The sequence below is a fragment of the Melopsittacus undulatus genome, chromosome 3, assembly GCF_012275295.1.
Source record: "Melopsittacus undulatus isolate bMelUnd1 chromosome 3, bMelUnd1.mat.Z, whole genome shotgun sequence".
NCBI classification, from domain to species: domain Eukaryota; kingdom Metazoa; phylum Chordata; class Aves; order Psittaciformes; family Psittaculidae; genus Melopsittacus; species Melopsittacus undulatus.
Genome location: NC_047529.1, coordinates 118105339 through 118132704, shown reverse-complemented (window position 1 = coordinate 118132704; position 27366 = coordinate 118105339). Strand labels below are relative to the sequence as shown.

Below are 27366 nucleotides of genomic sequence, written 5' to 3'. Positions count from 1 at the left end.
TCTTCAGTGAAAATACATCTTTTAAACCCACTAGTCAATTATTAGCTAAGCTGCCAGGACATTAGAACTCTTTACAAAGCAACCTTTGACTCCTGGACCCATCCCCTTTGACACTCAAGCCTGAAGACACCTCTTCTACCAACCAATCCCCTGAGCTGTGGGGATGGAGTCACATATAGTTTGCTCACAGAGCCCTCTGCAAACTTGAGTATCCCCATCAAAACCTTCAGAGCTGGTGGATCATGGAGCTCCTCATAAATGTAAGAAAATGGATAGAAGATAACAAATCTGCCTTTTTGCCACCTGTGTGCAATAAGCTTATGTAAGTAAATGAAGTTATTCTTTCTTAAACCAGTTCTTACCTATAGTCTTAGCTATAAGAGGAAGCTGCTAAAATGCATACATTGTAAATGCATACATGGTAAAAACCATAAGAAACTGCAGTTCCTCTCAGTCTGCAGTCAGTGCAGTTTCAAAGAAAGGAAATAAAGTGAAAGGTTTTGCAGCAACTCAGCATCAGCTGTAAAGATCAACTCAAACATAATATATTTGCCTCAACTTGAAGTCTCTTGTACGCAGTTAGACTGAGTTAAGGGATTTGTGTCAGGCCTTGTGGCAATAAACTCAGAAATCAGAGGAGGTGGCATCCACATCCACAGAGGATAAGGTTTAGTAGCACAGAGTTGCACCAAATTACCACTTGAAAAAGTTGTTAGAGCTGCTGACAGTCACTACATCACTGCAAAGGAGCTAAAGCTGCACAAGCAATCAAAACTGGTAGGGCTTACCACTGGGAGATGAGAAGAAAGGAAGGGCAGGGGCACCAGAACAGGTTTCCAGGGCATTTCCAGAGCTGTCAAGGAGGGGTAGGGAGGCTGAAGAAGCAGCTTGAAGCTATGAAATATATTCCAAGTGAGACAACTGACATAAGGAAGAAGTGTGGGCATTATGCAGTTGTACAGCATTAATATTCTGTGTCAAAGCTCATAAACAAACCCAGTGTAAGGAGTCCAAAATGTGGCACCTTCTGGTCACAACATTAGCAAGAATTTCTTTTGTCAGTGAAGCTGAGGATGATATATTTTGTCTAAAATTATATATATAGAAAGCTTTCATAAGAAAGGATTCTAAGGAGTAATATAAAACCAGGTTTTATAAAGAAAAAGCTTTTTTTTTTCTTTCAATGAAAAATAATAATCTTGCTTTACTATTTGAATCCTGAAATGTTCCTGTCTGTGGGTCCAAATCCAGGCCTAATGACTTGGCTGTGCACTGGTGTCTCACAACGGGCATTCTGCTGGTAGAAATTTGTGTGCTAAATAAATAATGGAGGGTCTGCTTTGGTTTGGTTTTTATATAATTGAGTGAAATTATAATTCCTTTGAGCTTATTTCAGAGGAAATTCTCGCTAGGCACATTGTGATTGTACTGACAGTGGAACTCTGATCTGCACGTGGATCTTCTCATCCCACAATAAATGGAGAGTTCTGTTCTAGTTATGTACTTAGTTTAAACTAAACTGCAAAGATTTGCTAGAGGTGAAGGTAAAACAGCCACCCTTACACATACAGGAACAAGAGCAAAGTACCAGTCCAAACTCACACTCCATTGTTTTTTTCCACTGGAAAATTATAAGAACTCCCAGATTTGTACTGTTCCAGCATGCCGACTGTTCCAGCAGCTGCACTGCTCATATGCACAAGCCATGGAGGCTGTAGTATCATTTTTAAACAAATCCTGCTTGTTTGCCATAGCTGGAACTTTTTGATGTTGTAATTAAATACTTATTAGTGATAAGAATGATTAACCCATAGCTGCCTGTTTGTTGTGTAAAACCCAGTTAAAACCATAGGGTAACACAATTGGCGGTGGACTTGCCATACAACAAGTTAAGCAACAATGATTTATAGAGCAAAATTTTCACTTTTAGTTACTAATTATGTATGTATTACTAAAAATGTATGGGTTTTTATAAACCCCCCCCTTAACAGCAGGTTACAAGACACCTTTTCTCTTGCCTTTTTTAATTGCTTTTCTCTTCTTTTATTCTCCAGAGTTGATTTGAGTTTATGTCATTAATTATTAGCTGTGTTGTTACTGTTTTGCTCTTCCTGCCTTTTTTAGTAGGAGTGTTTATTAATGCAGAAGTATTACAGTGTGTTCTCAAAACTGAACATTAAATCTGCATGGTACAAACAGATCTGATTTCAGTTCCTTATTTTAGGATGCAGGCATGAAGCCAAGTGCTGTAACGTATACAACTTCCTAACACGAAAATGATCAATTTAATAACTTTAATCCAATTTAATTCTTTAGTTTTTTATTTGACCAACTAATTTGGCATTCGAAGCTTATTATTTCTGCTTTACTAGGCCCTAATGTGTTGCTTATTATCATTTAAATACTCTAAAATGTAAACAAGATAATGGTAACGGATCAAATATGTATATTCAACCATTCAGAATAGCTTACCTCAATTCAGGCTTGTAAGGTGCTAACAGAGGGACACATTGTTCTTCTCCGTGTTGCAGGGGAATACGACTCTGCTGGTTCCGTGTTATTAGCATCTCCTGTTAGCCCAAGTATTGCCCAGAATCAACTCCCTGAAAAGCAGAGGTCAACAAACCTCAGTTCTGATTGTAAAAGGGGCAGAGTTAAGCCAAAGGGCCTGAACTTCCTTTTCTGAACTAGCTACAACCACAGTGAAACTATGGTAATGTTCCACCTTAGCAAAACCAGTATAAATAGAAGAGAAATTCGCTGATAATTTCTATTATTGTATCTCTGGTAATTCTATCAATGGGGGGAAAAAAGTATGTTTTTACTTTTATTAACCTTCTAAAGTGTTTTACCTTTACAGATCCTGACCCAATCAGCTCAGGCTGAAAGAAATCTTCCAGCTTCTTATGTAGCATCCTTTATCTTCACAGTTGGTAACTTGTCCCCTTTTCATAGCTGGAAGCACTGAAATAGCAGGAGGGAGGAAGCTGGCCTCTGGTCAGTCACAGTCACAGAGCAGAGAGGTTCCTCCAAGAGCTCTTGAGTTCTCATTCTAGATGTTGCTTAGCATTCAGCCTTGTTTCACTGACTCACTGTCCTCAAAGTATTCAAAAGTAGTGATCTTGAATGAAATAAAGACCATCAGGAATGGAAGTGCCTTTAAAATGTCTCTTTCTTTTCTAGGCATCGCCATCAATTAAATGTGATGTTTGTTGGAGGGCCAAATGAAAGGAAGGATTATCATATTGAAGAAGGAGAAGAGGTAACCCATAGCCTGCTTGTATCTTTCTGTTTTAACAGCTCTGTAATGATTAAAGTGCAGCTACTTTTGAAGCCAGAGATTAGCAAAGCCAGGCTCAGTGATGTTGTATTTATTAGATCTATTGAAAGACTTAAACAGAACCATTCACCAGAACCATAGACCATCTGTGCATTTCCTTTGAAACAAGCACATGATATCCTATCTGTTTTGCTATAATTCATTTACAACAGGAAACAAGAGAAAGTTGTTCTGACACATCAAAATGTCTCACTTCAACATTCTGGAGCAAAACTTTGGAAAGTAATGGAAAATAATTGGAACACTTTGGAAAATAATGATATTTTTGAAGTGCTATTTTGTTGCAGAAGAGATTGATTTATAGTTCAAAAGTAACTCTGAAATTAAAAACACCAGAGTTAAATATTTCACATGCACTAAGGATCCCCTAAGGGAGAGGGGATACACAAGGCCTGGCAGTGAGGATTTCAGGATGGGAGACCATTTGCCTTGCTTCCAGCAGAATGACTGAATTTCATGTAATCCCAATAAAATTTGGCCACCTAATCTAAAGTACCTTTGCGAGCCCCAGCTTCAGCATCTACACGGCTCAAGGCAGAAGTGAGTCAAGTTCAGTAAATCCCTTTAAAAAGTGTTTGCTTCTCACTGAATCTTTTCTCAGCCAACCCAACCATTTCACAACAGCCTTCATTACTTCTCTGTTGTGCCATGCAGGTGTCTGTAGTCATTGTAATCACACCTGAAAGAGCAGATGCTGCTTTATCACTGTCTGACTCCTGCCTCCTTTGGATTGCCACTACGGTCTCACACCCGTGGCTGTGGATAAAAGCATCTCCATCACCTACCAAGTTACCCAACACACTCCATTATGCATGTCCATTATGTCTTTCCCATCAGCTGTGCAGGAGGAGCTCTGGCAACACCCAGGACCACACTGGCAGGTTGTTTAGGCTGCGAAGGATGCAAACCAGGTCTCAGTGCAGGGCATGTGAAATGACTGTTTCCAACCAGAAGAGTTTAGCATCCATTCAATAGTACAAGGAAATTCCAGAGATACTTAGCTGAGGAAAACAAAATGTCATTTCATCAACATGGTTATGTCCCTGAGAAAGGAGCAATCACATCTGCAGCATGGCTGCTTGGAAAGCACTGAAGAATAGCTAATTAGTACACTGCTTTTATGGCATATTATAAAGTATTATACATGACATTAAAAAACGAGTGAGTGAATTTTGTCATAAGGGTCAATGACACTAAGATTCAGATGGAAGTTGCTGATTCCAGCTATTTTTTTCTGTAACTGAACCTGCTTGTTTTAACACAGTTCATTTATTTCCTGCTCTGAAGAATCGATTAGAGATATACAGTAAGAGATGAACACACAAAACTGAGCTGAAGTTTAACTCATACAACAGCTTGCACTATAATGTTAAATATATAGATTTTCTTTTTCCTTGTCTTTACAATCTTGTCTCTCCCTGCATCTCCCAGTTCAGACTGGATTGTCATTCATCCCTTACCCATTGCTGTGGGAATCAGTTACACAAAGCAGTTTAACATATGAGCCAATTTTGGTCACTTAGATGGAGGTACAAGATAGTCATACATTACATTTTATGATAGCTTTTTATCAGCCACATTTGCACCTTCCTGTGATCAAATATAGATCCACGTTTTCCATTAGAGAATAATTGTGAGACAGAATATCCTAATAAAAAGCCATATTCCTGAATTAGATTTGGGATAAAAAAACCCCTAAACCTCATTCAAAACCGTGATCAGCTCATTATTTTGTCAGGCAAAATGTCATTTATAGTTCTGAGTGATAATTCGGAAGAAAAACTTTATAGTCATCCTATTAAAAGGCCAAATCACAAAGTGAGAACCCACAAATCCTTTATGCAAATGTAGCTTTCATAGCAGACATAACTGCAGTTTTAACGATCATATGGAGCAATGGGATGAAGAAAAACCTTAAGGTTAATTACTTCTAGGTGGCTCATAACGTTCAGGGGTAAGGTGAGAATTCATCAGAGGAGGGTTTTTAGTGTCATCATAACAAGAAGATGCCACATAGTAAGCAGGAAAGCAAAATGAAAGGCAGAGGTCTGGAAAATGAGAAAAGGAAGAAAATGAGAAGGTATAAAAAGAATAATAATTAACAAATAAGCATATTTAGTAACAAAAGAGATGAACAGACTGGTGAAGAACCTTTTTTTCTTCCTTGAGCCACATTTTTCAACCAGAAAGAAAAATCCATGTCTCATTCTGACCCATTATGCAGTAGCAATGTACAAATCGAGGCTTTTCTATCTAATGCACTCGGTAACAAGGGCTACTAGAGCATTTCAGCTGGTCATTCAGTACCACCAGAGAAAATGACACGGAAAGAACCTGGGGAAATGGAGTACAAAGAAGATAAATAGCTTGGCACAGTGGCCATCTAGACAGGACTTATTTATCCATGGGGATGTCCCTGGCACAGGGTGAACTTGTGTGTAAGAGCTCTCAGCATGAACTCTTTTCCAGTACATCTTCAGTTCCTTCCACTGTTTCATTCCCTCAGCAGCATATTTATTCTTTCTTATGTTCATAAAGGTGAGTTTTCAGGGGCATGTATTAAAATATCACAACTCTTTTGGAAACAATACTGATTCAGAAAATGGATGAAGCTTTTCTAATGTTGGAAGAGGTTTATTTGGGGGTTTTCATATACTTCAGAGGTTTTCTCCTTCCCCTATTTGTTTTCCATTTTGCTATGGAAGTTGTAGTGAATTACTATAAATAAAATTCTTTTCATTATAGTTCTAATGTTTAATCATGTTTCAGACAATTTTAGCTGCAATAGCAGTTATATGAAATAAACTATTTGGTTTCTAAATACGGCAAAGAGAACACGGAGAGCAAATAGAAGTTTGGCAAAGTTGGCTTTTTGAAGCATTATTCCTCTGTATTATATAAACTAAGGAAAAATGTGCCCATTGTTCCAGATCAAAGGGAGACCTTCTTACAGACCATAGCACAGTCCTGACATGAAACATGAGGCTAGATCTGAGCACCTAAAAGCCCCACAGCAAAGCTAACGCTGAAAACAGAGCGATGGAAAACTTACTGAAGACGGAATCATAAATTCGCTGGATTTGTCCTTATAGGGTCACAGCATCAGTCAGGTTGGAAAAGCCCTTTAAGCTCACCCAGTCCAACCATTCCGCAGTTCCCAGAATGGCTCTATAGCAGCTACAGACCTGTTATATAGATTGTCAAATGTATGTAAGATAATGGAAATAATCCACGTTTAGTAACATTTTCAAAAGCAACAAAGACTGGAATCTGTTTATGGTTAGAAAAAATCTGCCAATATTTGCAATTGAGGTCGAATGGATGTATACATATATCCTTTATATCCAGAATATGAAGTACAGAATGTTTTAAAGTACTTGCCTGAATGTTATTTTCCTGTTCTTTCAGCTTTTTTACCAGGTTAAAGGAGATATGTGTTTGAAGATAATTGAAAATGGGAAACGAAAAGACATTGTCATCCGAGAAGGGGAGGTAAAGTTTTTCTGTTACTGTTGTACATAGGTATGTTAAATAAATAGTTTATAGAAAGAATTTGAACATCAGTTTATCCCTGCTGTGCAAGAGATGGGTCAGGATTATAAAACCCCCATCTTGGATGCAGTATAACAAAACCCATGTCATTAACACAATGTGTTCAACATTTCCTGATTTCAATAACACATCAAAGTGTTTGAGCATTTGGGATACCCATGCAGATAGTCAGCAATAGACTGAGAGTTCTTATTCCCCTGCATGGCATGGAATCTGCCAAGTCAATTCCAGTCCATCAGTCTTATTTACAGAGTCAGGTACATACTGCTCACCCATGCAAACATGCCATTAAGCAAACTGCCTAGAACTTAGAAATGAAGAGATTGGGCTATTTTCAACCTTCTTTAGACCTCACAACCAGCCTCTGCAACTGCCACAATACAAAAGTGGTTGGAAAAGAGCAATTTATGGATAACATGTACCTCGCTGCACTCAGCTGTTTCTCTTTATACTCATGGACTTGCTAAAGCATAGATTGCAGTGCTCTTAATGAGTGTGACTAGATATTTTACTTGGCAATACTACAAGTTATTAGATGTGCTACAACTGCCACTCATTATTATTGTCACAAGCTTGAACTGCACATCTAGCAGGGCCAGCCTTTAAAACAGAAGACATGTTAGTAACTTGAGGTCATTAAAATTATTATGACATTTTCAGTGAAGGAAATCTCCATTTTCAAACCTACAAACAGTCAGACTTCATTCACACTGGAGAAGTGCATCGAGCTGACATCTTGGCATGTACCAGAAGCATTAATAAAAAGGAGCATCCTTTAGTGGGAAGACTGACACTAGCCCTGGTAAAGCACAATCCTCAGTTCAGTTTGGCAGCTAAGGGAGGGGACAGGGCTTATTCCTTCCTTTCACTTCCTGTACACATACATTTCCTTTTATTATTATTACATTTTACTTTTATTTCTATTATTAAACTTCTCTCAACCCATGCTGCCACCTTCCTATACAGTCAGCTGCTGGGAAAAGTGTTACTCTCAATCTTCAGCAGCAGACTTCTCCCAACCACATGTTGCCTGTTTACTTTGTCACTTGCATAAGTAGCCCCTCTTGTTTGTTGATTATGTCTGGATAGAATAACACTCCTCAGCATGCAATCACAGGTGTTCCCTGTGTTTTCTCCAGCTGACAAACTTGCCTTTCATTTCCATTTCTGACACACAAATTGCAGTAAATTTGTGAATTCCAGATGAGCAATTAGTTAGATTTTCATTTCAATTGCGTCTGAGAATGGTCAAACCTGGAGGTGAGGACCTGGCTGCCATAAAGGCAGTGCTGATGATGGCAGAGTCAATGCTCATCCTTAATTGAGGAAACCAAGAAACAGTATCTGTTGGGCTGTTGGTACCAAAGTGGGTGCAGCTGCAAAGGGGCAACACAGGATCAACAGAGTAGAGGATTTTTCAGGTTGCAAGGCAGGGGAAGGATAACACAAAGATCAGACTTCCTGACACTGATGCTCTCCCATTTCTTTGAACAGATGTTCCTCCTACCTGCTAGGATACCTCATTCTCCTCAGAGATATGCAAACACTATGGGTCTTGTGATTGAGAGGGAGAGATTAAAGACAGAAATTGATGGGCTCAGGTGAAGTATAAACTGCTGGTAATCTGTTAGGATTTGTCATATAAATTCATTTCTGTATTTTATTTGCCTGATAATTTATCACATCCACACTGGCAATTTTGTGCTAATTGTATCCACACATCTACTTATCTATACACACATAAACAGAGAGCTCATTTAGCATTTCATTTCATTAAACACTAACATGTTGAAATGTCTTAAATGTATGTTCTATCTACTTATGTACAGCCTGCTTGTATCACCCTAAGTTTTAAATTCTCAGAGCTCTGTAACACCAATCAAAAATATCAGTTTATCAATTCTGGCAAGGAAAATATTAATTCCTTTGTAAGCACTGAAATGATGAAGAAGCTTTCTTGGCAAGCATGTGGGAAACTGGGAACAAATTATCTTAACGCTAACCCCCTCTACATTGTACACGCCTCTGCCTGGCTTTTATTGCCTTATGAGAACAATATCTTCAGAGAAATGAGAGGTTTACTTTGTATTCTAGTGGGAGCAGGACTAAGCCTTGTGCTGTACATGAATTCGTAAGTGTAAGAAGGCAAGTCATAGTAGTAATGTTAACTAAGTTAGTAAAGCTGTGTTGATACTAACTGGATAACAGCTGACAAATGAGAGTTTACAGCTATTCATATAACCTATATAGGTTTAAACCATCAGTAATAGCTAATGCCCTCTTGTCTACTGTTCTGGTTGCTGCATGAGTGGTGTCACATATGCAGAGCTAGAAAGACAATCTTTGTCATTCAAACCAGAGAGGCTAAAGAAAGAAAGAAGAAACTAAGAAAGGGACCATTCAAACAAAAAAACCCCACCAACAAAATACACAACAAAACCCAAAACTCACTTGACTGGATTCCAAGCTGAAGAGAAATCCAGATAGTTTAAAACACTGTTAATCTGTGCACTTGTCCCTTTTCTTCCTTCCATTGCAGGTCTGTGGATTGTGAACACTTACCTGATTAAAAAGGAATTTCAGGCTGGAAACCATTGCCCAGTGATTCAGATAACAGTGTTTATCTGTAATAAAGGAACACAAGTAGCTTTAGTAACTTTAGGCAACCTTAGGTAAAATAACCTAAACACAAAGTCCGCGAATGGTAGGAGATAGATGACAAATGGATTTTTAGGGATCCCAGGTAGATCCAGAGATTTGCACTCCAATTAGTCATGCTCTTATGGAGAAATAAAACTAAAAGCTATGGTTTGCAAGTGGAAGAAAACTGTATTAACAATGCACACTCTTAACTGAAAATATATAATCAGATGCCTGAAAAGGAATCACTTACTGGTTTTAGTGCCCTTGTTCTCATACTGACGTGGTAAACAAAGACACCTGAACAGAGAACAGTGGTATGCTTTTGAACCTGCACTGTTTCTCTGTGTGCTCCTGGGAGAGACTCTTTGGGGTTTATGACCAGAACCTCAAATCTTTTTACTCTTTCCTCCCAGTGTTGCCATCTGCAGCACTGTACAAAGAGTCATAAGAAACTTTGAAGTATGCTGACTCAAGGTCTAATATTATGTTACTGTTCTGTTATTTATCATGCATAGAAGTCTCAGTCATAAATCAGATCTCCCAGCATGCTGATTACTGTACGAGTGAAGAATAAGTAGCTTGCACCAGTGTTTCAGCCTAAGTAATGATTACATGCTCTGTGCCATAAGAAGAAACAAAAACCCCCAAAACCACTGGCTAATCTTAATCCTATAGTGAACAAATGGAGGAACAACCAAGTCTGATGTTGGCTGTGTGATTCTAGTAAGGTGCAAAGTCCTTCCCAGGTGCAAAGCCTTTTCCCAACCAAGACATCTGTAACCTCTGTCTTCTATGTAGACTTTCTGTGTTCAAGGTTTGTGCTTGTAGCACAGCTTTTTCGTACTGTAGGCATTAATAACGTTGTTCTCTTCCATGTACCCTGGTTTTGTACAACTTGAGGAGCCAGAGAGCTCTTAGAAAGTTTCTGGACAACATGTATATAGATACAAATGACAGTCACGCATACACAAATATGCACAGTATCATTATATAAGACCCTTTTCCCCCTCTTCATACACCAATCCAGTAACTCAAAGGACACACAGAACCTAAACACATTCAGTCAAAATATGACTGTACTGGAGCATCACTCCCTTGCCAATCCATGCCATCTTTTTAAATCTGGAGATAAATTATGTATTCGCCATTCCACAGATTAGAGCAACCTTAGCTTGTTAGCACAATATTTACTTTTTAAGACATAAAATAACACAAGTGAAGCACTAAGTTCCTCTTCAGATGGGTGAGCAAAACAACACTTCCCAAATTTACACAAGGGACAAACACCTACCTTTTTAATAACAAATCCAGAAGCCACCTTGTTTTCTTGTCAGCCTATGCATGGGCAATAAGCAAGCTGACTCTTAAATACATTTATGTCATAGGTGCATGGATGTGCTTACTGGAAAAGGCATTTGGGGGCAGTTAGCTTTGCAGTAACTACATCCAAAGTGAGTTACAGGTCCCGAGGGATGATGGCACCAGTCCTTTCCAGGATTAAATCTGGAAAGTTTGGTACAGGAGTTAGGTGACTTACCTGAGGCTGATCACAAGAGGTCCTCCACAGATGTGTGAGCATCCCACCAGCCAGGTCAGCTAACCAGGGAAACAGCCTCCCTAAATGACCATTCATCAGAACAAAGTACACCAAGCTTGTGAATATCACACTATTACACAATGTAAAGCAGCTATTTTCTTGACAAGCCTGAAATGGCCTGATCAGTTAGTTAATAAGAAGATTGACTAGTGGTTTTACTTTGTCAGATACTATGTTGGAGATTCAACTGATGTCCTCTTTGAAAAATGGTTTCACTGTGAAGACCTCGGCACTCAGCTTGCACCAATAATTCAAGAGTAAGTTTTTTTACCTATGGAAATTTCAGAAGAATGGTTAAAATGATCTAATAGATCTTAATCAGTCTGTGACTTACACAGTTCATGTTCAATTTATGCTGCATTTTACATAGCCTTATTAAAACTTAATTGCTGCTTTACAAATTTCTCATCATATCTTGTATAGCCCGAGCTCATGAAATGAGCTTTAAAATGAAATAAAACCAAGTGTTCCTCACATCATCTGTCTGGAACACAGTTTTTGAGCAAGGGAAGGCACACTTCTGCTAAGTGCAACGAGAACCAAATGAAACATTAACACTGATTGATTAACTAGGTAAAAACACTAAATTATCTTGGGGCTTCTTTCACTCTTACTTTAACATCAGTACTTTTAATCATGATTAATCAGGATTGTGGCAAAAGAGAGAGACTTTCTAGGATATGTGTGAATATCAGCAATTGATTTGTTAAATGTTTCCTGAAGGTGAGCAAGGAAACTGTTCATTGTCTTGAATTCTGGAGGACCTCAAGACAAACCCTCTGTCAATAAAAAAGCTGGAGCCCTGTTGAATAACAGCTGAATAGCTGAGGATCTGGTACATCCCTTCTCAGCACAAAGCTTAATGGCTAGTATTACTGCCTAGTCTTTGTTAATCTATAGAACATGGGCATGACTTTTTACTGGTGTTTAAATGTTTACTATTCCAGATTTTTCAATTCAAGACAATATCAAACTGGAAAACCAAATCCAGGTAATGTAAATTCATTTCAGAATTAGAAAATTGTTCATTGAACATCAGTGATTCTCTCCACAGAAAATGACCACATCTCTGGAGTTCTTATTATGTAAATTAAAGTTACTTTGGGAAGCAATTCCTTTCATTACCCCAACCATGAGTAAAATCCATAGACATGATTGGTTGTCCATATGATACCATCAGGTAACTGTGCAGTATAAAATCTAAACCTCTCTATCCCTGCATGCCATTCAAGTCTTATGCTAAAAAACCTGCATTTCTGACTGTGCAGAATGAGACTTTCGTGAGTTGAATCTACACATCCTGTACCTACTTTTACTCCTTGTAACTCCACACTGTGAACTACTCTTGGGAAATAAGGACACCTAGAGAAAGACAGATACTTTTAATCCATGTAGGGTCTGATCCATTTAACATTTCATTTTCATGCTGCCTTGCTCTATTTTTTTGTTTTGCTTCTGTTTGTGGATAGTGATTGTAACTTCTGCACTGGAGCAGATACTCCCGTCATAACTCCTCTCAAGTGTGTGGGAAGGAGACATATGACACAGAAAGAGTGCCTGTTAAAGAAACAAACCTATTCGTTATCTTTAGGAATCACATCTTTCCAACACAGTTGCTTTCTATATGGCAACCAAAGTCTCTATTGCAAGGACAGTTGCAACAGCACCTTCAGTGTGAAACCAGTTCTGCTGAAATCTTACAACCCTTTTGGCCCATAGGTCTATATGAACATCCACAGCATGTGCACGATCCACTGCTGTGAACATAAACTGTGTACAAAATACCACCCACCTGTCTTAACTACGTACAAAAGACTACACTATGTGACCATTTCTGGACCTTCAGGAAGAGCTTCTATGGACTATTGGCAAGTGTTCCAGTTGAGTGCAGCCTGGTCAGTTCTGCTGCAGGAACTACCTGGACAGTCTCCATGGCATTGCCAGGTTCTTAATCAAAACATGCAAAAGTATGAACGAGCTTAAGCACAGCAGGCGCTGCCTTTGGGATCTCCAGCCCTTGATTCTCACCTGGAGAGTTCCTGCACCAGTCAACCAAATGCTATTGTGAAGGCCACCACTTGAGTCAATCCCACTGCTCAACTGAGTTTGCCATTTCAAATCACTCTGCTGTTTCATGTATGCAAATGACTGACTGGAGCACATCCTGCACCAATCAGGAAATTCATGGCTAAGGCGTACTGTATGTGCACACATGTATAGCTCCAATATCCAGCTATGCTACTCTTACCACCACATAACAAACTGTCACATCCTCCTTCAGTCACAGTCATAACTTACATTCCATAGCTCTTGACACAGGTTAAATCAGTCTTCCCCTCTCCAGAAAGGTTTTGGAACCAGTTGTCCTTAGTTTCCATATTCATTCCCAAATATCTTAAGTAAGAGGATTTTCATGAAATACTGTCTCTAGTGGAACATAATTCCCACATCTATCCCATTTCTCAGCTTGATAGTCACCATACAAATGTCACTGCCTGCCACCTCAATCACTACCAAAACAACGTTCTCACTCAAATCCTAAAACTGGGAAAAGGATTTTTTGTTGTATGAACATAAACTTTCTTTAAGATAGGCAACTAAGTCATTGTCACCCAAATGAGGAGTTCACATAAGAGTCCTGTGGACTGAACAACAACAGTACAAGTCCTTGCAATTAGGAAATGCTAAACCACTCGGAAACCCTGCCTGAAAGACTTTATAGCTGAACCAGCTTTTGGCATTGGCTTTTACTGACTAGGAAATGTACTTCTGAGAAAAAGGCTTGGTGTTTCTTACAACAAAGTCTTGTCATCACCAAGATCTGAATTTACCTTATATGAACCATCAAAATGTGTGTATTTTAATTTCATCTTATTTTAAGTTGAGCATGTCACCCATGGGACATGGTTGGGTGTGGATGGTTTGGTTTAGTTGGGGTTTTGAATAGGGGGGTAGGGGCACAGTTAGGGCAGGTACTGTCTCTCACTGTGTTCATACAGTCTAGCAGAGGAAATACAGTTTCAGATGAAGCCTCTAGATGCTGCTATAACAAAAAAAATACCATCTGACACATACCATCCTTGTTCAATACAGTGATTTCCAATCAGCATCCCTCAGCAGTCCCAGTTGAGAGCTTATGTGTCAGTAACAAATTAAATACACCAGTACAGGAAAAAAGAGCATGAAAGATTTATAACCTGACAATCAGAAGATACAGTATATCTTGACACTTGGCTTTTAAACACAGAACTCTGAGAAACTGTTATTGATAAATCCAGTACAGAAGCTCTTTCATTGCAATTTGGTCAAAAGCTGTAAAAATCCCAAAAGGCACGAAAGACTTCTATGAAAAATTAAAAAAGAGGGTTTTTTCAACAAAAGGAAAGAAAAACGAGTAAACATAGTTACTGTGCTCAGGGATCAATACATCTTCCACCCTGAATGGATTCTCCTCTTGGATTAACTACTAAGTCAAGACAAGAAATATTTGACACACTCCTGGCTTCACTCTTGCTATAAGCAGAACAAAGCTACACAGCAGGCTTTTAGCCTGGGGAACAGCTCCAGTTTTCAGTTCTCATGGACAACAAGAAGCTCGAAGCCTCAATGATGTTTTATACATGAGGATACCCCACATTTTTGGGTTACAGAACTTCCAGCTAGCAACTGCTGTCTGTGAGACTTGTGTTTAGAAACCCCAGACCAACAAACTGAGACACGAGGAAGCTGGTGGTATGTTCCTTCTGGAGGTATATTCAGCTGATAGAGAAATCCTGCTCTGGATTTATCCCCTCAGCAGCTCCTGTTGTCTTTGAGACCCAGAACTCAACAACCAGCAGGATCTTTTACCACGTAATAAGCTACCAGCAGTTTCTCACTATGTCTCACTTCAGATATATATGAACAAGATGTGAGCTGGCCTGGGCAGGGGGCTTTCAGCTCAGAATCCCATCAGTTTACAAGTGCCAGCTGCAGCACTTTCAGGTTCATCTCTATAGAAGCCTGAACAAGTACCTCACCTTTTTAAGAGAAATGGAACAAAATTGAAGGCAAACGTTGTGAAAGAAACCCTTGATTGCAGCTCACTCCTAGAGCAAAGTTATAAATGGAATCAATCAAGCTCCGATTGCTTTCAAAGAGCCACCAGGCACCCGAGTCCTGAGCTTTTCTTGGTTTATTTATGGTTTGTGTCTCAGCCAACAGCAGAGCAAGCCCCTCAGGAAGCAGGGTACTCAGACGATATGAAGAGAAAGCAATAGCTATTAAAAACATACATTTTTAGAAGAGTGACTTAAATACCATGAGATAAAATATAACCAGAAGCATGTATTGCAGGCAATCCTTAAGGCATCTTCCCTGGCACTGCTTTGTACTGAATTACTCACCTCTTTTGTTACCACATCTAGAAACAGAGCCCGATAAAGCTGACCCTCCTTTTATAAATGAGGGTGAATATATTTAGGGTATATGTTGGTTTGGTTTACACAGTTTTTGACACAAAGAGTCAGAGCTATCAAAGCAACTCTTGTTCCTTTCAGCTGAATCAGACTGGAAGCAAGGTTCTCTCAGGATTTCTATTTCATCCCAGTTTTACATTCAAGAGGACAAAGACAGCTCAGACAGACAAACCCACGTTCTAATAAACAGTGATGGCTCAATATTGTTCACAGAAGTATCCAGAAGTTCAAAAGTGTATCCTGCCATGCTCACTGAACTAATCCAGGCTTCCTTCATGTGAAATCTGATGGGGAAAAGTGCAAGAAAAGGCTTTTCCTAAGTTAAACCTGTTTAAAAGTTATCCTCAAGAACATTAGTGATGTAGGCAGTATGGCCAGTTTGTTTATCCAAATTAGTCTACTTCTAATTATAAATGAAATTTGAATTCCCATAAAAGCTTTATTGCCAGTGAACATACAGATCTACGATACAAAAACACCCCAAAACAGTCCTGTAGTGACTTCACTAGCAAAGCTTTCGTCAGTTTTAGGTGAATCTAGGGTAATTTACAGCCTGGACTTAAAAACTGCTTGGTATTGCTAGAATACAGCACAGTCTGATGCTTGTGAATACAGCACAGTCTGATGCTTGTGAATACAGCACAGTCTGATGCTTGTGAATACAGCACAGTCTGATGCTTGTGATTCAGAGCAAAGCCTAAGGGTCTGAATGAGTATGAAAAACTGGGTAATTTCTTCAGTCAATTGGAGTAGAAATACCATATAGCCTAGGGCATGGTACATAAACAAATGTTTTCTGGTTTCAGAAGTGCTATTAAACAAATTATAAGGGTGAGCTCAGCACTACAATAGTCAGCTTCTGTGCTGTTAATCCTCTGTAGCTAATTCAGTGCAACCTCTGTAGTCTCGTTTCATTGGTGTATAAAAACAAGCAGATCAAAAGAGAAGAGTGTTAATAGCTGAAAATAAGAAAACCCTGAAGTTTTATTTGCTATGAAGATGTTTAGAAAACTGACTGTTTGATTCTCTTCGATTCACTTCTCACCTTTTAAGGACTTCAAACATATTGAGATCGATTGCTCTTCCTATATTGCTTGTTTCTGCTTTGAATACTTGTATTAAAAGAAACAGAGCATATAAGCATTTAGATATTAATGAGTGTTCCTCTAGGGAATTTACCTGGCAGACAACCACCAGAGGCCTCTAGGACACGACAGTATTCAAACTGACACAGAGCAACAACTGTTTTAAGCTGTCTAGACCCACCATACTTGTACAGTTCTCTGAAACACTGTTCTGATACCTTATCAACAACTTTAATATACTCCTTTTTCATATCATCCTCATAGTCTCTATTCTGGCAAAGATGCTGACATAAATACACCATTCATCTTCATCCTGTCATACCCAAAACCTTTAAGTAGTTCCCAAGTCTTTTTCATATCTCTCCTGAAAACCACCTGAACTGCAAAAAGTAGAAGGGAACAGAATCATCTAATGTGCATCTCCAATTCTGTATATCCATACAATGTCTCACTGGGCTTCATCTATTTCCCCTCCCTCCATATTTAACAACTTTCCACACCACACTGGTCCCCAGTGAGTATATAGAAAGTACTGGAGATGAAGAACCTATCCTATGAAGAAACCAACCTATCACCAACATTTAATGCACAAATAAAGTAGAAGTACAGTGTCTGGAGTATGGCTGCTACAATTTGCCATATGAAGACTTCTGCTAAACCTTTTAATCCCCAACTACAACACATCATCCCAAAACCAGGAGTGCAGGTTGCACGTTCTCTGAAGCCATGAATGATTCAGGAAGTTCTTTAGGCTCCCAGAACTGCAAATCACAACAGTCAGACAAAAACAAACCCCAAAACCTCCAGGAAGAAGTCTGCTTCCCCCACAATATTCTCAGCTGAGCCTCCTCAAAGAAAGGCAGCACATAAACTGTAATCTTCAGGAGCTCTTGTAATGCTTCACCATGGGAACCAAGTCACTGGTGACCTTTAGCAGATAATGTATATAATAATCCTATCAGGGAAACTGGAATAAATGCCCTATAAAGTTGTTTTCCTTTCTGTTCAGACTTTAGTGGGAGAAAACCCTAATATTTTTAAGAGCTGTGAAGCTCAGAGCAGTTTCACAGCAGGTATGTCTTCTCTAATAAGGTACCTTTTTTCTTCCTTATGCTCTTAAATGCTCCCCAGACAGCAACTTCTGAAACAGAAAACTCACTAATGGAGTCAGGCTGGCATTTTCACTAGTGTTTCTAAGCCTGTTTAGTAGGAACAGCTCGCACACGCTGTACAAATCCTTGTCTCACAAATGCAGTGAGGCCTGAGCATTTGTTATACTGAAATATCCTATTCCTCTCCTATGGAAGCAAAGTTATGCACAGATAATTAATGAAGTGCCTACAGTTATATAAAAGACAGATTCAGAAGCAAAAGTTAAGACTCCTGATGTTAGGATTGGAATACGGTCAGCATTTATCATTCTTAATTACAATAACCTAGCCAGATATGAAAAGCCTTGGAACAGAATTATGGCCTATGTCTTGCAATGCTGTTGTTGTAATTTATTGCCTTCCCTCTGGCTGGTGAGATCTCCTTCTCAAGAGGCTGTATTTCTTTATTGCAAAAGCATTTTTCAAACCTTCCCTCAAACTTCTTTGTTTCAATTACAAAAAGAAATATTGCTCTTTTTCTTTTTCCCAGCATAGATTTAATGACACAGAGAAACGTGCCCAGCAATAATTACCAGGGACAAGTCATAAATTACCAGTCATGCCAATTCTCAGGGCATGCTACAAAAACAAACACAATTACACAGGGAAATGTATGATTACACCAAGTGAGGGCTGCATTTCCAGCTAAATGTTTCTGCATCTATACTCAACATCAGTGAAATGAACCAACCATCCCCAAAGTAATTGGTCACCATCAGTGCTTTCACACTAGACTGTTATATGGAACAAGCTAACTAGTTGTTTCTTCAAACCTGAAATGATGTCCCTCAGTCCACAGGTTTTATTTGGAGAGGTATTAAAGTCCTACCGGTCTCACTGACATTTCCGTTAATGTGGACAATAAGGCAGACTTTTCATAGGAATTAGGTAGGCACATATGAGAGAAACACCTCCAGGTGTGTATTACTGTGGCATTGGCAATTGAATGTGAACTGCTGCAAAACTGTCACATCAGAACTGTTCATTATGATACAGTATTCTTTAAGAGATAGAAGGGATGATTAAAAAGCAGAAATAAATAAATGAATACATAATGCTAAAATAACTTGTGAGGTCTTTATCCCCAGTCTGGGCCATTTTACACTCAGTTAAAAGGATAAAAAGGCAAAGAGGATCTAACTACTCACTTTAGAGAAGGATGTCTTCTGCTTTGGCAGAGGAAGGCACCATTCCTAAGGGACTCTTTCACATCCTTCCATGGAGATGGGGTTGCAGCATGCGAGGACAGGCTTTTTCTGAGGCAGCACGGTGACTTAGAATGGAAGGGCTTTCATCATTAGTAAGAACAAATAAGGTGATTTAAAGATTCTTCCACCTAGAATGTGCTGCCTGTAAGTGAAAGATGGCATGTCACTGTAAAAACAGCATTTCATAAGGGTGACATGTGATCAGTGTGACATTATTTCAGTATATTGTATTTCCCATGCTCTATTGCTCTCTTCCTTTGCAATAAATCTTGAAGAAACAAGATTTGTAAAAGAGCTACGGGAAGAGCTTGGAGACAGTAGGTCTCAAGAAATAACACTCTAGGAGAATGACATGGTCTCATTTCTTGACATGAGAGCTTAGGCACATCACAGGGGTAGGGAAGAGGGAGCTTCCATGTCCCATGCAAGTTTGGGGTAAGCAAATACACCCTCATATACCTTGTTGGGGTAAGCAAATACACCCTCATATACCTTGTTGGGGTAAGCAAATACACCCTCATATACCTTGTAGGCCAGTGGCAGTCCTCTTTGTTACTATCAGAAGTACAGTACTCCCAGCAAGTTCAAACTCTTCCTTAGATAACATCTGGTGAGGCAGTAATTACCTGTATGTTCACTGGCTGCTTCCCTGCAAGGTGTTCACTCCAGTTTTGCACAGCTTCATATTCTTAGCCTCAGAACAGTCTCTATTCACTGAAATCAAATTCCTCTAAGACCTGTCATTTCCTTTTTTGAATTATTTACAAATTCATTCCGTAAACACGTCTTCTTGAGCACAACATGATAGCATCACACTCTAATTGAAAGCTGAAGAGCTGTAAACCCCACAAAGAATGGATTGCTGTGATATGAATATTTAATAGTAATGATCTACAAAAAATGGATTTTGCTATTGAACTATTTAATCGGATCTCCTGAACATGTAGGAAAATACTAGATTTGATGTTCCACTTACTGATATACGCAAGACTTTCAGCTTGCTAGCTTAGAACTGCTGTCTTCTTGCACTGTGCTGGCCTATTTTTACCTTTACCATCATTAAACGTGTTGTCTCACAGTATTACTAATACATACGAACTCTGGAAACACATCAGCTGTACATAACCTGAGATACTGTTCAAAGCTAATGTACAGGCTAGGCAGAAATATATGCAACGATATCCAAATAGCATGATGCTGCAATTCTTGACCTGTGGAGATGCATCCCCTTGAGCTGAGCAGGATACTCATGGCATTTTGGTATCTCTCTCTTGCCCTACAGGGTAACTATCTCACCCAGGGCATGCATTTTAGGAGGAAGCCCTACTAAGGGTAATTTTTCATATTCCAAAAGGCTTTTCTGAATTCAGGAGTAAACTGTTCATTCTGTTACCAAAAAACCCCAAACTCTATTGTCTTTATATTACTTCAGAGGTAAAGATTGCTACTATTAATGAAAAATATAATCTATTGGGATACTAATTCACTGAGCACCTCCTGATGAAATGTCTTTATGTTTTCTTCTCCTCTGCTGTGTGTGACTATATGTCATAATATTTTAGGCCTTTAATGTGTTGACCCTAGCCAAAGAACAATGTTCCAATCAAGCTGTAGTTGAGCATATCCCTAACTTAAGGACTAAGTGCATAAGATTCCTAATTACATCCAAAACAAATGTGATAAACCTGTAAAAAGTAAGAAAAAATAAAACCTGACAAACATATTGCAATGTGAACATAAATCATCAGTGACCTTAAAACTGCTTTGTAGTATTATCAAATTATGAAGTACAGAATGTTCAGACTGGATCCTGTTAATATTTCAAAACCCAGATTAGAATAAATCTAATGTAAAGATTTTCATTTTCCTTCCAGCCCTTCTTCATTTCTCTGGGGGAGTTTGCTTCTAATAAAAGTGTGTTAATATTGGTGTGAAATAATGGAAAAGGAGGAAGCTTTCTTTAAAACAAAAAACTTGCAGAAAAAAAGCTTTCAAACAAAAAAGTTATTCTTTTGCTGCAGATTTCTTCAGATTGCTTTCAGTTTGTCCTGAAGGAGGCATTGCCAAGACAAATCATTTGCAGAAACAGGTTGACTACTTCCATTTAATAGAAGAGAGAAGAAATCTGAATAACAAAAACCTGTTTCTATAACACAAGGGTCCATTCCATCCAGATTGCCTGGACATGGATGTAGCCAGCCAGTGCTTATTCTGATCTATTGAACAGCAGTAGCTGCTATCCCTTGGAGGCACTGACCACCTCTCATGTTGTTCAAAAAGTGAATATATATTGCATACAAAATGGCCTTCTATGGAAAACTGAAATGATACATTTGGAACACTGCAGAGCAGTGGAAGAAAACTCAAGGAAAGAACCAGAAGAACACTGCATAGTGAATACTGTAAAAAAACCTACTCTTACTAGTACAGAGACAGATTTGTGAGAGTTCATTACCTCAACACACTTCAGAGACAGCCATCTAAGTGAGTTTTTCCAGCACCTAGTTGGCCTTATTACTTGAAATAAGGCCAAGGGTGCTCCCTTATGGCATCTCAGAATGAACTACTTGGGACCACAATTGCGCTGCCTCCGCGCTTCACTGTGAGCTGGTAAATAACTAAAGCTAACTTCGTCTACCAGTAGCACACATCACAATTCTTGCATGTTGCCAGCTGCACTGGAAGTGCATGCAGCAGTCCAGCTGTTTAAAATCAAACCAGTTATGAAGGAGAATTACTGGAAATGAAATCCAGCTGCAACTCCAGCAACAGCACAGAAAAGGCATCTTATGAAATGTAAGGTTGTGATAACCTGTTTGCTTCACTGTGGTCAGTGTGTTAAAAAACACAGAAAGGAGAAACAACATAAGAGCCAGTACTAACCATGTAAAAGATACAGAGTTAGCTGGTTCTATGGGCCTAATTCCACTTATATGGGGATATATAGAAGGGGTCACTTAGCAAAGTGCCCAGATTTTATCTGCACAAAAGCTGGCCTGAAATTCAGACTGTGCCAGGAAGAGCTATGTAGTCTATTGCACAGTAGTTCTGACAACATCTTGGAAGAAGCAACTCCATGAAGATACACACATAATACGTGCATCTTACAACCTTAGGTCCTGACCATAGCACTCTTTACTGATACAACTGACTTTTGATTAGATAGTATCTGGAAATGGAACCCTTCAAGCTGTAAGCAGTAGTAAAATGTTTGCAAAGATCAAGGGAAGCAAGCATCAGTGATCACCTTCCACCTTCCTTACAGATGAGATCCTGAAAGAAACACCTTTCCCTCTAAACTTCACCTCTGTCATGGAGCCATTTTCCTTCCGAGGCTGGTTGAATGATCATCGTGGTGAAATACAGCAGAAGAAATCCTTGAGCATGTTTGGAGATAACTTTGAAACAGAGGTAGGAGTCTCTAATTTCTCTGAAAGAGAGGGGTATTTGTTAAGATAAATAGTAGGTGCCTGTTGTCCAGACTGAGTGAATCCAGGCCTAGGAACAACATGCAGTCAGTAGAGGAAGTCATGCACCCTGAGACAGGTCTTAACCTGCCCTGCCCTTTGGAAGCACCTGTCTTCATCCACACATTTGACTAGCTTAGGGCAGAGGCTTCCTAACTCAGTTCCATTCACAGAATTAACCTGAACCCTATTTCCATTCATTTCCTTTGGGATTGAAACGCCTTGCTCATTCCACCCCTCCATAGTTACCAAATCAGAAATACCAGCATGATGCAAACACTACTCGAGTGTGCTCGGCTTCCCTGTGTGTTTGAACAGCATAACTGAACCAAGTCTAAGCTGGGGGTGTCATTACACTTTTCCTCCCCCTCAACCTACATGAAGCAGAAATAAGGAAAACCGGACAGCAGAGAGCCTGATAAGCATTGCACTTCTCGATGTCACTTCACTTCAGCCAAACACAGTCTAGCCTGGTAGTAAATTAAGCTGTCATCATTTAATATCTGTGCTGTACGCACAATAGTTTGCAAAACATGTTCCTTCCCTGGGTTATTTGGACTCACACTCTGAAGACTGCAATACATTTGACAGCATAGTGACAGTGTGGGACTGTCAGGAAGAACACAGAATGGGCAGATAATGAGAACAATAAGGTCCGGTCTGCAGCTCGGTTAATGCTTAGAGAAGAAGCTTTTCTACTTCAACAGGCTCTCAACAGGGTGCAGAGTTCATGAGGAGGAAGTGCCTGTTCCAAGAACAGAAGCAGGAAGGATAGAGATGCAAAGCTGAGAGTGGGAGGAGGCAGAAGGAATAGATAAGTGAGGATGCAGAGGAGCATAAGGAGTGGCAGGTGTGATCAGTTCCCTTTTTATCAGTAGGAATCAATATGAGAGTACCAAACATAATGTGAATTTTAATGTCTGTAAAAATAATGTCATCTTCTATGAATATTTTTCTGTAAAAATAGAATGTTTTAAATCCTGTTGGAAGATGAATATGTACACTCCGGCCACTGGGATGGATCCATTACTTTTGTTCCCTATTTCCTTTCAAGGTTATAGCTTATGGACCAGGAACAACTGAGAAAAGCAAAAAGAACTCTGATATCTGGATATGGCAGCTGGTACGTGGCAATTCACATTTGTTACTGAACAGGTTCACATTTCAGTTCAGACTGAACAGTAGTAAAGACTTCTAGCACCAGCAACAGAAATTAAGATGATTACCTTCTCTTAGGAAAGGTCATCAGCAGGCACCACCCTTCAGCTTTAAGCTGTCATGAAGAATAACTGTAAACTATTGCCACCATAACAACAGTCTGCTTCCTCGTCTTCTACATGGAAGACACAGATACTGGCATCCTCCATCACGTCTTGGTGGGGATTTTAATACACCCTCCACTGGGTATATCCTGTAAATATATCAGAATGCCTCCAAGTGATAATAAAGCATCATCTATTACTTCTCCATTATAGCATTTGTCCTCATATTGAAGTGAAAGCAGGTAGAATACACCAATTAAAAACTCTGAGAACTTGTTTATACTGAAGCACAGTGGGAGGTGATCCAGATGTCTTTTGTTCAGCTGGCTTCTAGGAAGGATTTGCAGCCCGAGGGGAAAACAGACAAGAGCTAGCTCTCATTCACAGCCAGCCTAGACCCGGTGGGGAGCTGGGAGGAGATTTCTGTTAGCTCCTGCTCTGTTGAAATTCACAGGGACCATCAAATCCTGATTAAAGACATAAAAGTATTGAAAGCCATTTGTTTACACAGCAGCAGACAGCATCTGTGCAATTGAGACCTTGTTGGTGGCAAGAGCCTGGCTCCTCTCCTTGACAAGACAATGATGAATCCATTCCAGTGTGGATGGGCTCCTATGAGTGTTTCTGTCAGCTCCCTGCTGATTTGTGAACTGCTTCCCAAGACTTAACAAGACATTAGGAATCACAAAACTAGAAGAGGAGCCTGAGATAGGAAGAGGTTATTATTTCCAGAGCTGCTAGGTTAGACTGGTAGCATTGTAACCCCAAGAGTCAGGCAGCGGGTTGCTGTGTTATGATGGGGAACAATGAACCATGTTTTTATTGATGCTAATAGCGTCAGACAGGGAGGAGCAGCTGAATATTTAGCAAGGCCTCATGAAACAGAGCAGATTTAAATTGCTCTTTCAGTGGAAAAGGTTTACTTTCCTGCAGCATCTTCTTTCTGCTAGTCACAGGACATGGGGAATTAAAAGCTGACTATCTGTTCTTTCCCTTCAGGAGGGCACATCAACTGTTACCATGGATGGTAAAGCTCTAACTCTCTCTGCAGGTGACAGCCTGCTTGTCCGTGCCCAGACTATGTGAGTAGAGATGAAGTGGTTCAATGCATGATTTCTCATCCTCCAACAAAATGTGTATTTGGTCCACACCAGGCTGCACATCAGCTAGTGCAGAAACACAGTGCCTGTGAAAGCTGTGGATTTGCAACAGCCTCCATTATTCCTCAGGGCAGAAGCTTCTTCAGGAGGAAACAAAGCTAGATGTTCATTCTATTCACCTCTTAGCATTAAAACTTGGGAAAATAAAAGATATGCACTACCAAGAAAAAGCAGCATGCAAAAGACCATTCATAGAGGTAGACTGCACAAGTTCACCCACTGGCAATCACAGCAGACACCCTAAGCTTCAGGCCAGGCTTAATCAACCTCAGTGCAGCAAGATTTGGGGTTCAGACTGAGAACCCAGCTCTCTTCCTGGAGCAGGATGCATATGGCTGTTCCATAATCATGACACACAGGGTATATGAAAAGGAAAAAAACTTAGTTTCCAGGGGAAATGGAAAGGGATAGAACTTGCCAACTCTCGTGATGAGTGGCATGAGTTATAAAGTGCCCACCAAGAGGATGAAGGATGATGTATACTCACTGGTAATGCAATGCAGGAGATTATAGGCAGATGACAAAAATGGCCTTCTTTCCTACAGGAAAAGCCTCATAGGTAGTAGCAGTTTGCACCTTTTGCACAGCACTGAAAACATCTGCTGAAAGAGCTGAAACTGCACCTCCGATTCCAACATGTAGTCACCTCCACCCTTCACTATTACTTCCATCACTTCTGTGAAAGCACTTAAATTAATCCCCAGTCCTCCAGTCCAACAGATGAACATGTGTTTTCAAAGTCATGGCATGATGCACATGCAGAGATATGCCAGCATTAAGGCGTTTAACAGATCTTGGCAGCAGGCACCTTTTGAACGCATCACTTGCACCCTGACTGATGTCTGGCCATTGGAAACAGCTAATATGAGAGAGATGACCACAAGGCAAATACTACTGAATTTGTGGATACTGATTTTGTTAATATAATACCTGCACTGAGGTGATTCTGTTCTGATCCTCCTGTCACCACGATCAGAACAGATACCTTTCTGCTTGGTTCATCTATAAGCAGCTACACATTCTTCCTCACCACATCATAATGTTTGGCTTAGTGATGGTGCAGACCAATTTCTTTCAATATCACAAGACAGGCCAATACGCAAAGAGAACAAGTATATTCAGAACAGAACTTGTTCATTTTCCCTTACTTTTCAGCAGCACCAATGTTGTAGTTATTGGTTTGAGTGTGCGGTTCCCCCCATACACACTGGATCATCTCTCTATTTTTCTAGGTACTCCTGGAAAAGAACAGAAGAATGTGTTGCTCTCTGCATTGCTCAGGATGCAAAGCGCAAGCAGCCTTATTCCTAGCTCCTGTGTCAGCTGGCCTGGATGATAACTCAGTTTTAACCTACTTGGCTTTGCTTAATGATCTGTTAGTCAGAATACCTGGAAAGGTGATTAGTCTAAGCCAATGATTACACTGAATTATTGGAGTCAAGTGCTGTATCCAGCTAAAACTTCCCCCTTTCACCCCATAGTTTGTCAGAAAAATCTACAATCAATAGTTTTGTTTAAAAAACCAAACAGAACAATAATTCTTACCTGACAGGAAATGAAGACAGATCCAAGTAGCAGGATTACTAATATAATAATGTATAGGATACTATCTAGAATAAGCAAAAGGCTTTTCAAATGCAAGTCTCTGCCATAAGAGGTAGGAGACAGGACCCATGCTTTTATGCTTGCTTAAGTAACAGTCTTCACTTCTTTGTCTCAGTCTTGTCATTTCTAATAAGTTGGTTATAACATTAGTTACCCAGCCCACAGTGGGGGAGCTTTAGTGGGCTGTAGCTTGCAGATTTGCTGAGCTATTTGGCTAAAAGGGCCTATAAAAACCAAAATGCTGATAGAAGATCTCAGCACTTTGTGAATGAGAGAAAGGTGCATTAGTGAAGGGGGAAGTGGTACCTGCAGCAACATCAAGCATGACTTAAACCACTGCTACACTGACTTCAGGTAACATCAGTTTACCTACTCCAGCAACACAATATCAACCACAGTGACATGCCACACATCCCACTCTGGCTGCTGCCTCTGCATTATGAAGAACATAGCACTGCAATATAACTAACACAGGAGCACCTGTGGAGGTCATGAGCATTCCTGTGCAGCAGAAATCTCAAGTCAAAGTAGCCCAAGAAGTGTGTTTGGGAAGAAGGGAGCAGAAAACAAATGAAGTTCAGAAAATATACCTATCACCTGCAAAGCTTATTAAATTGGGATGTTATGTTCAAGCTTTCATTCTTCTGATGGGAAAGATTCAGGTGGCCTGGCTTTAATCTGTACATTACATGTAAGCTCAGTGGATTTCCTAGTAAAGCATACAGCAGGACTTTGCTACATCCTCCTAACAATAAGGAACCTAATTTGAGAAAGTGAGCCTAGTCCTTAAGGCTATTGGGGTGTCACATATGAAAAGGAGCCACAACATTCCTTTTGAA

The 27366-nt window shown here is 39.7% G+C and overlaps 1 protein-coding gene across 2 annotated transcripts; it reads left to right on the top strand.

The window, feature by feature from the left end:
• The first annotated feature begins 238 nt into the window (after nt 1-238).
• HAAO (3-hydroxyanthranilate 3,4-dioxygenase) lies at nt 239-26275 on the top strand. 2 transcript variants are annotated; one of them, XM_005142815.1, is made up of 10 exons: nt 239-322; nt 3184-3262; nt 6749-6832; nt 8387-8493; nt 11300-11389; nt 12080-12123; nt 22299-22444; nt 23555-23623; nt 24762-24848; nt 26155-26275. In XM_005142815.1, exons 1-9 carry the CDS (start codon nt 243-245, stop codon nt 24846-24848), a joined length of 786 nt encoding a protein of 261 aa, XP_005142872.1. In that variant the 5' UTR covers nt 239-242; the 3' UTR covers nt 26155-26275. The 2 variants fall into 2 exon arrangements, with proteins under 2 accessions (XP_005142872.1, XP_005142871.1); XM_005142814.2 differs by having other exon boundaries at nt 243-322; nt 24762-24844; nt 26155-26233.
• Nucleotides 26276-27366: the final 1091 nt, after the last annotated feature.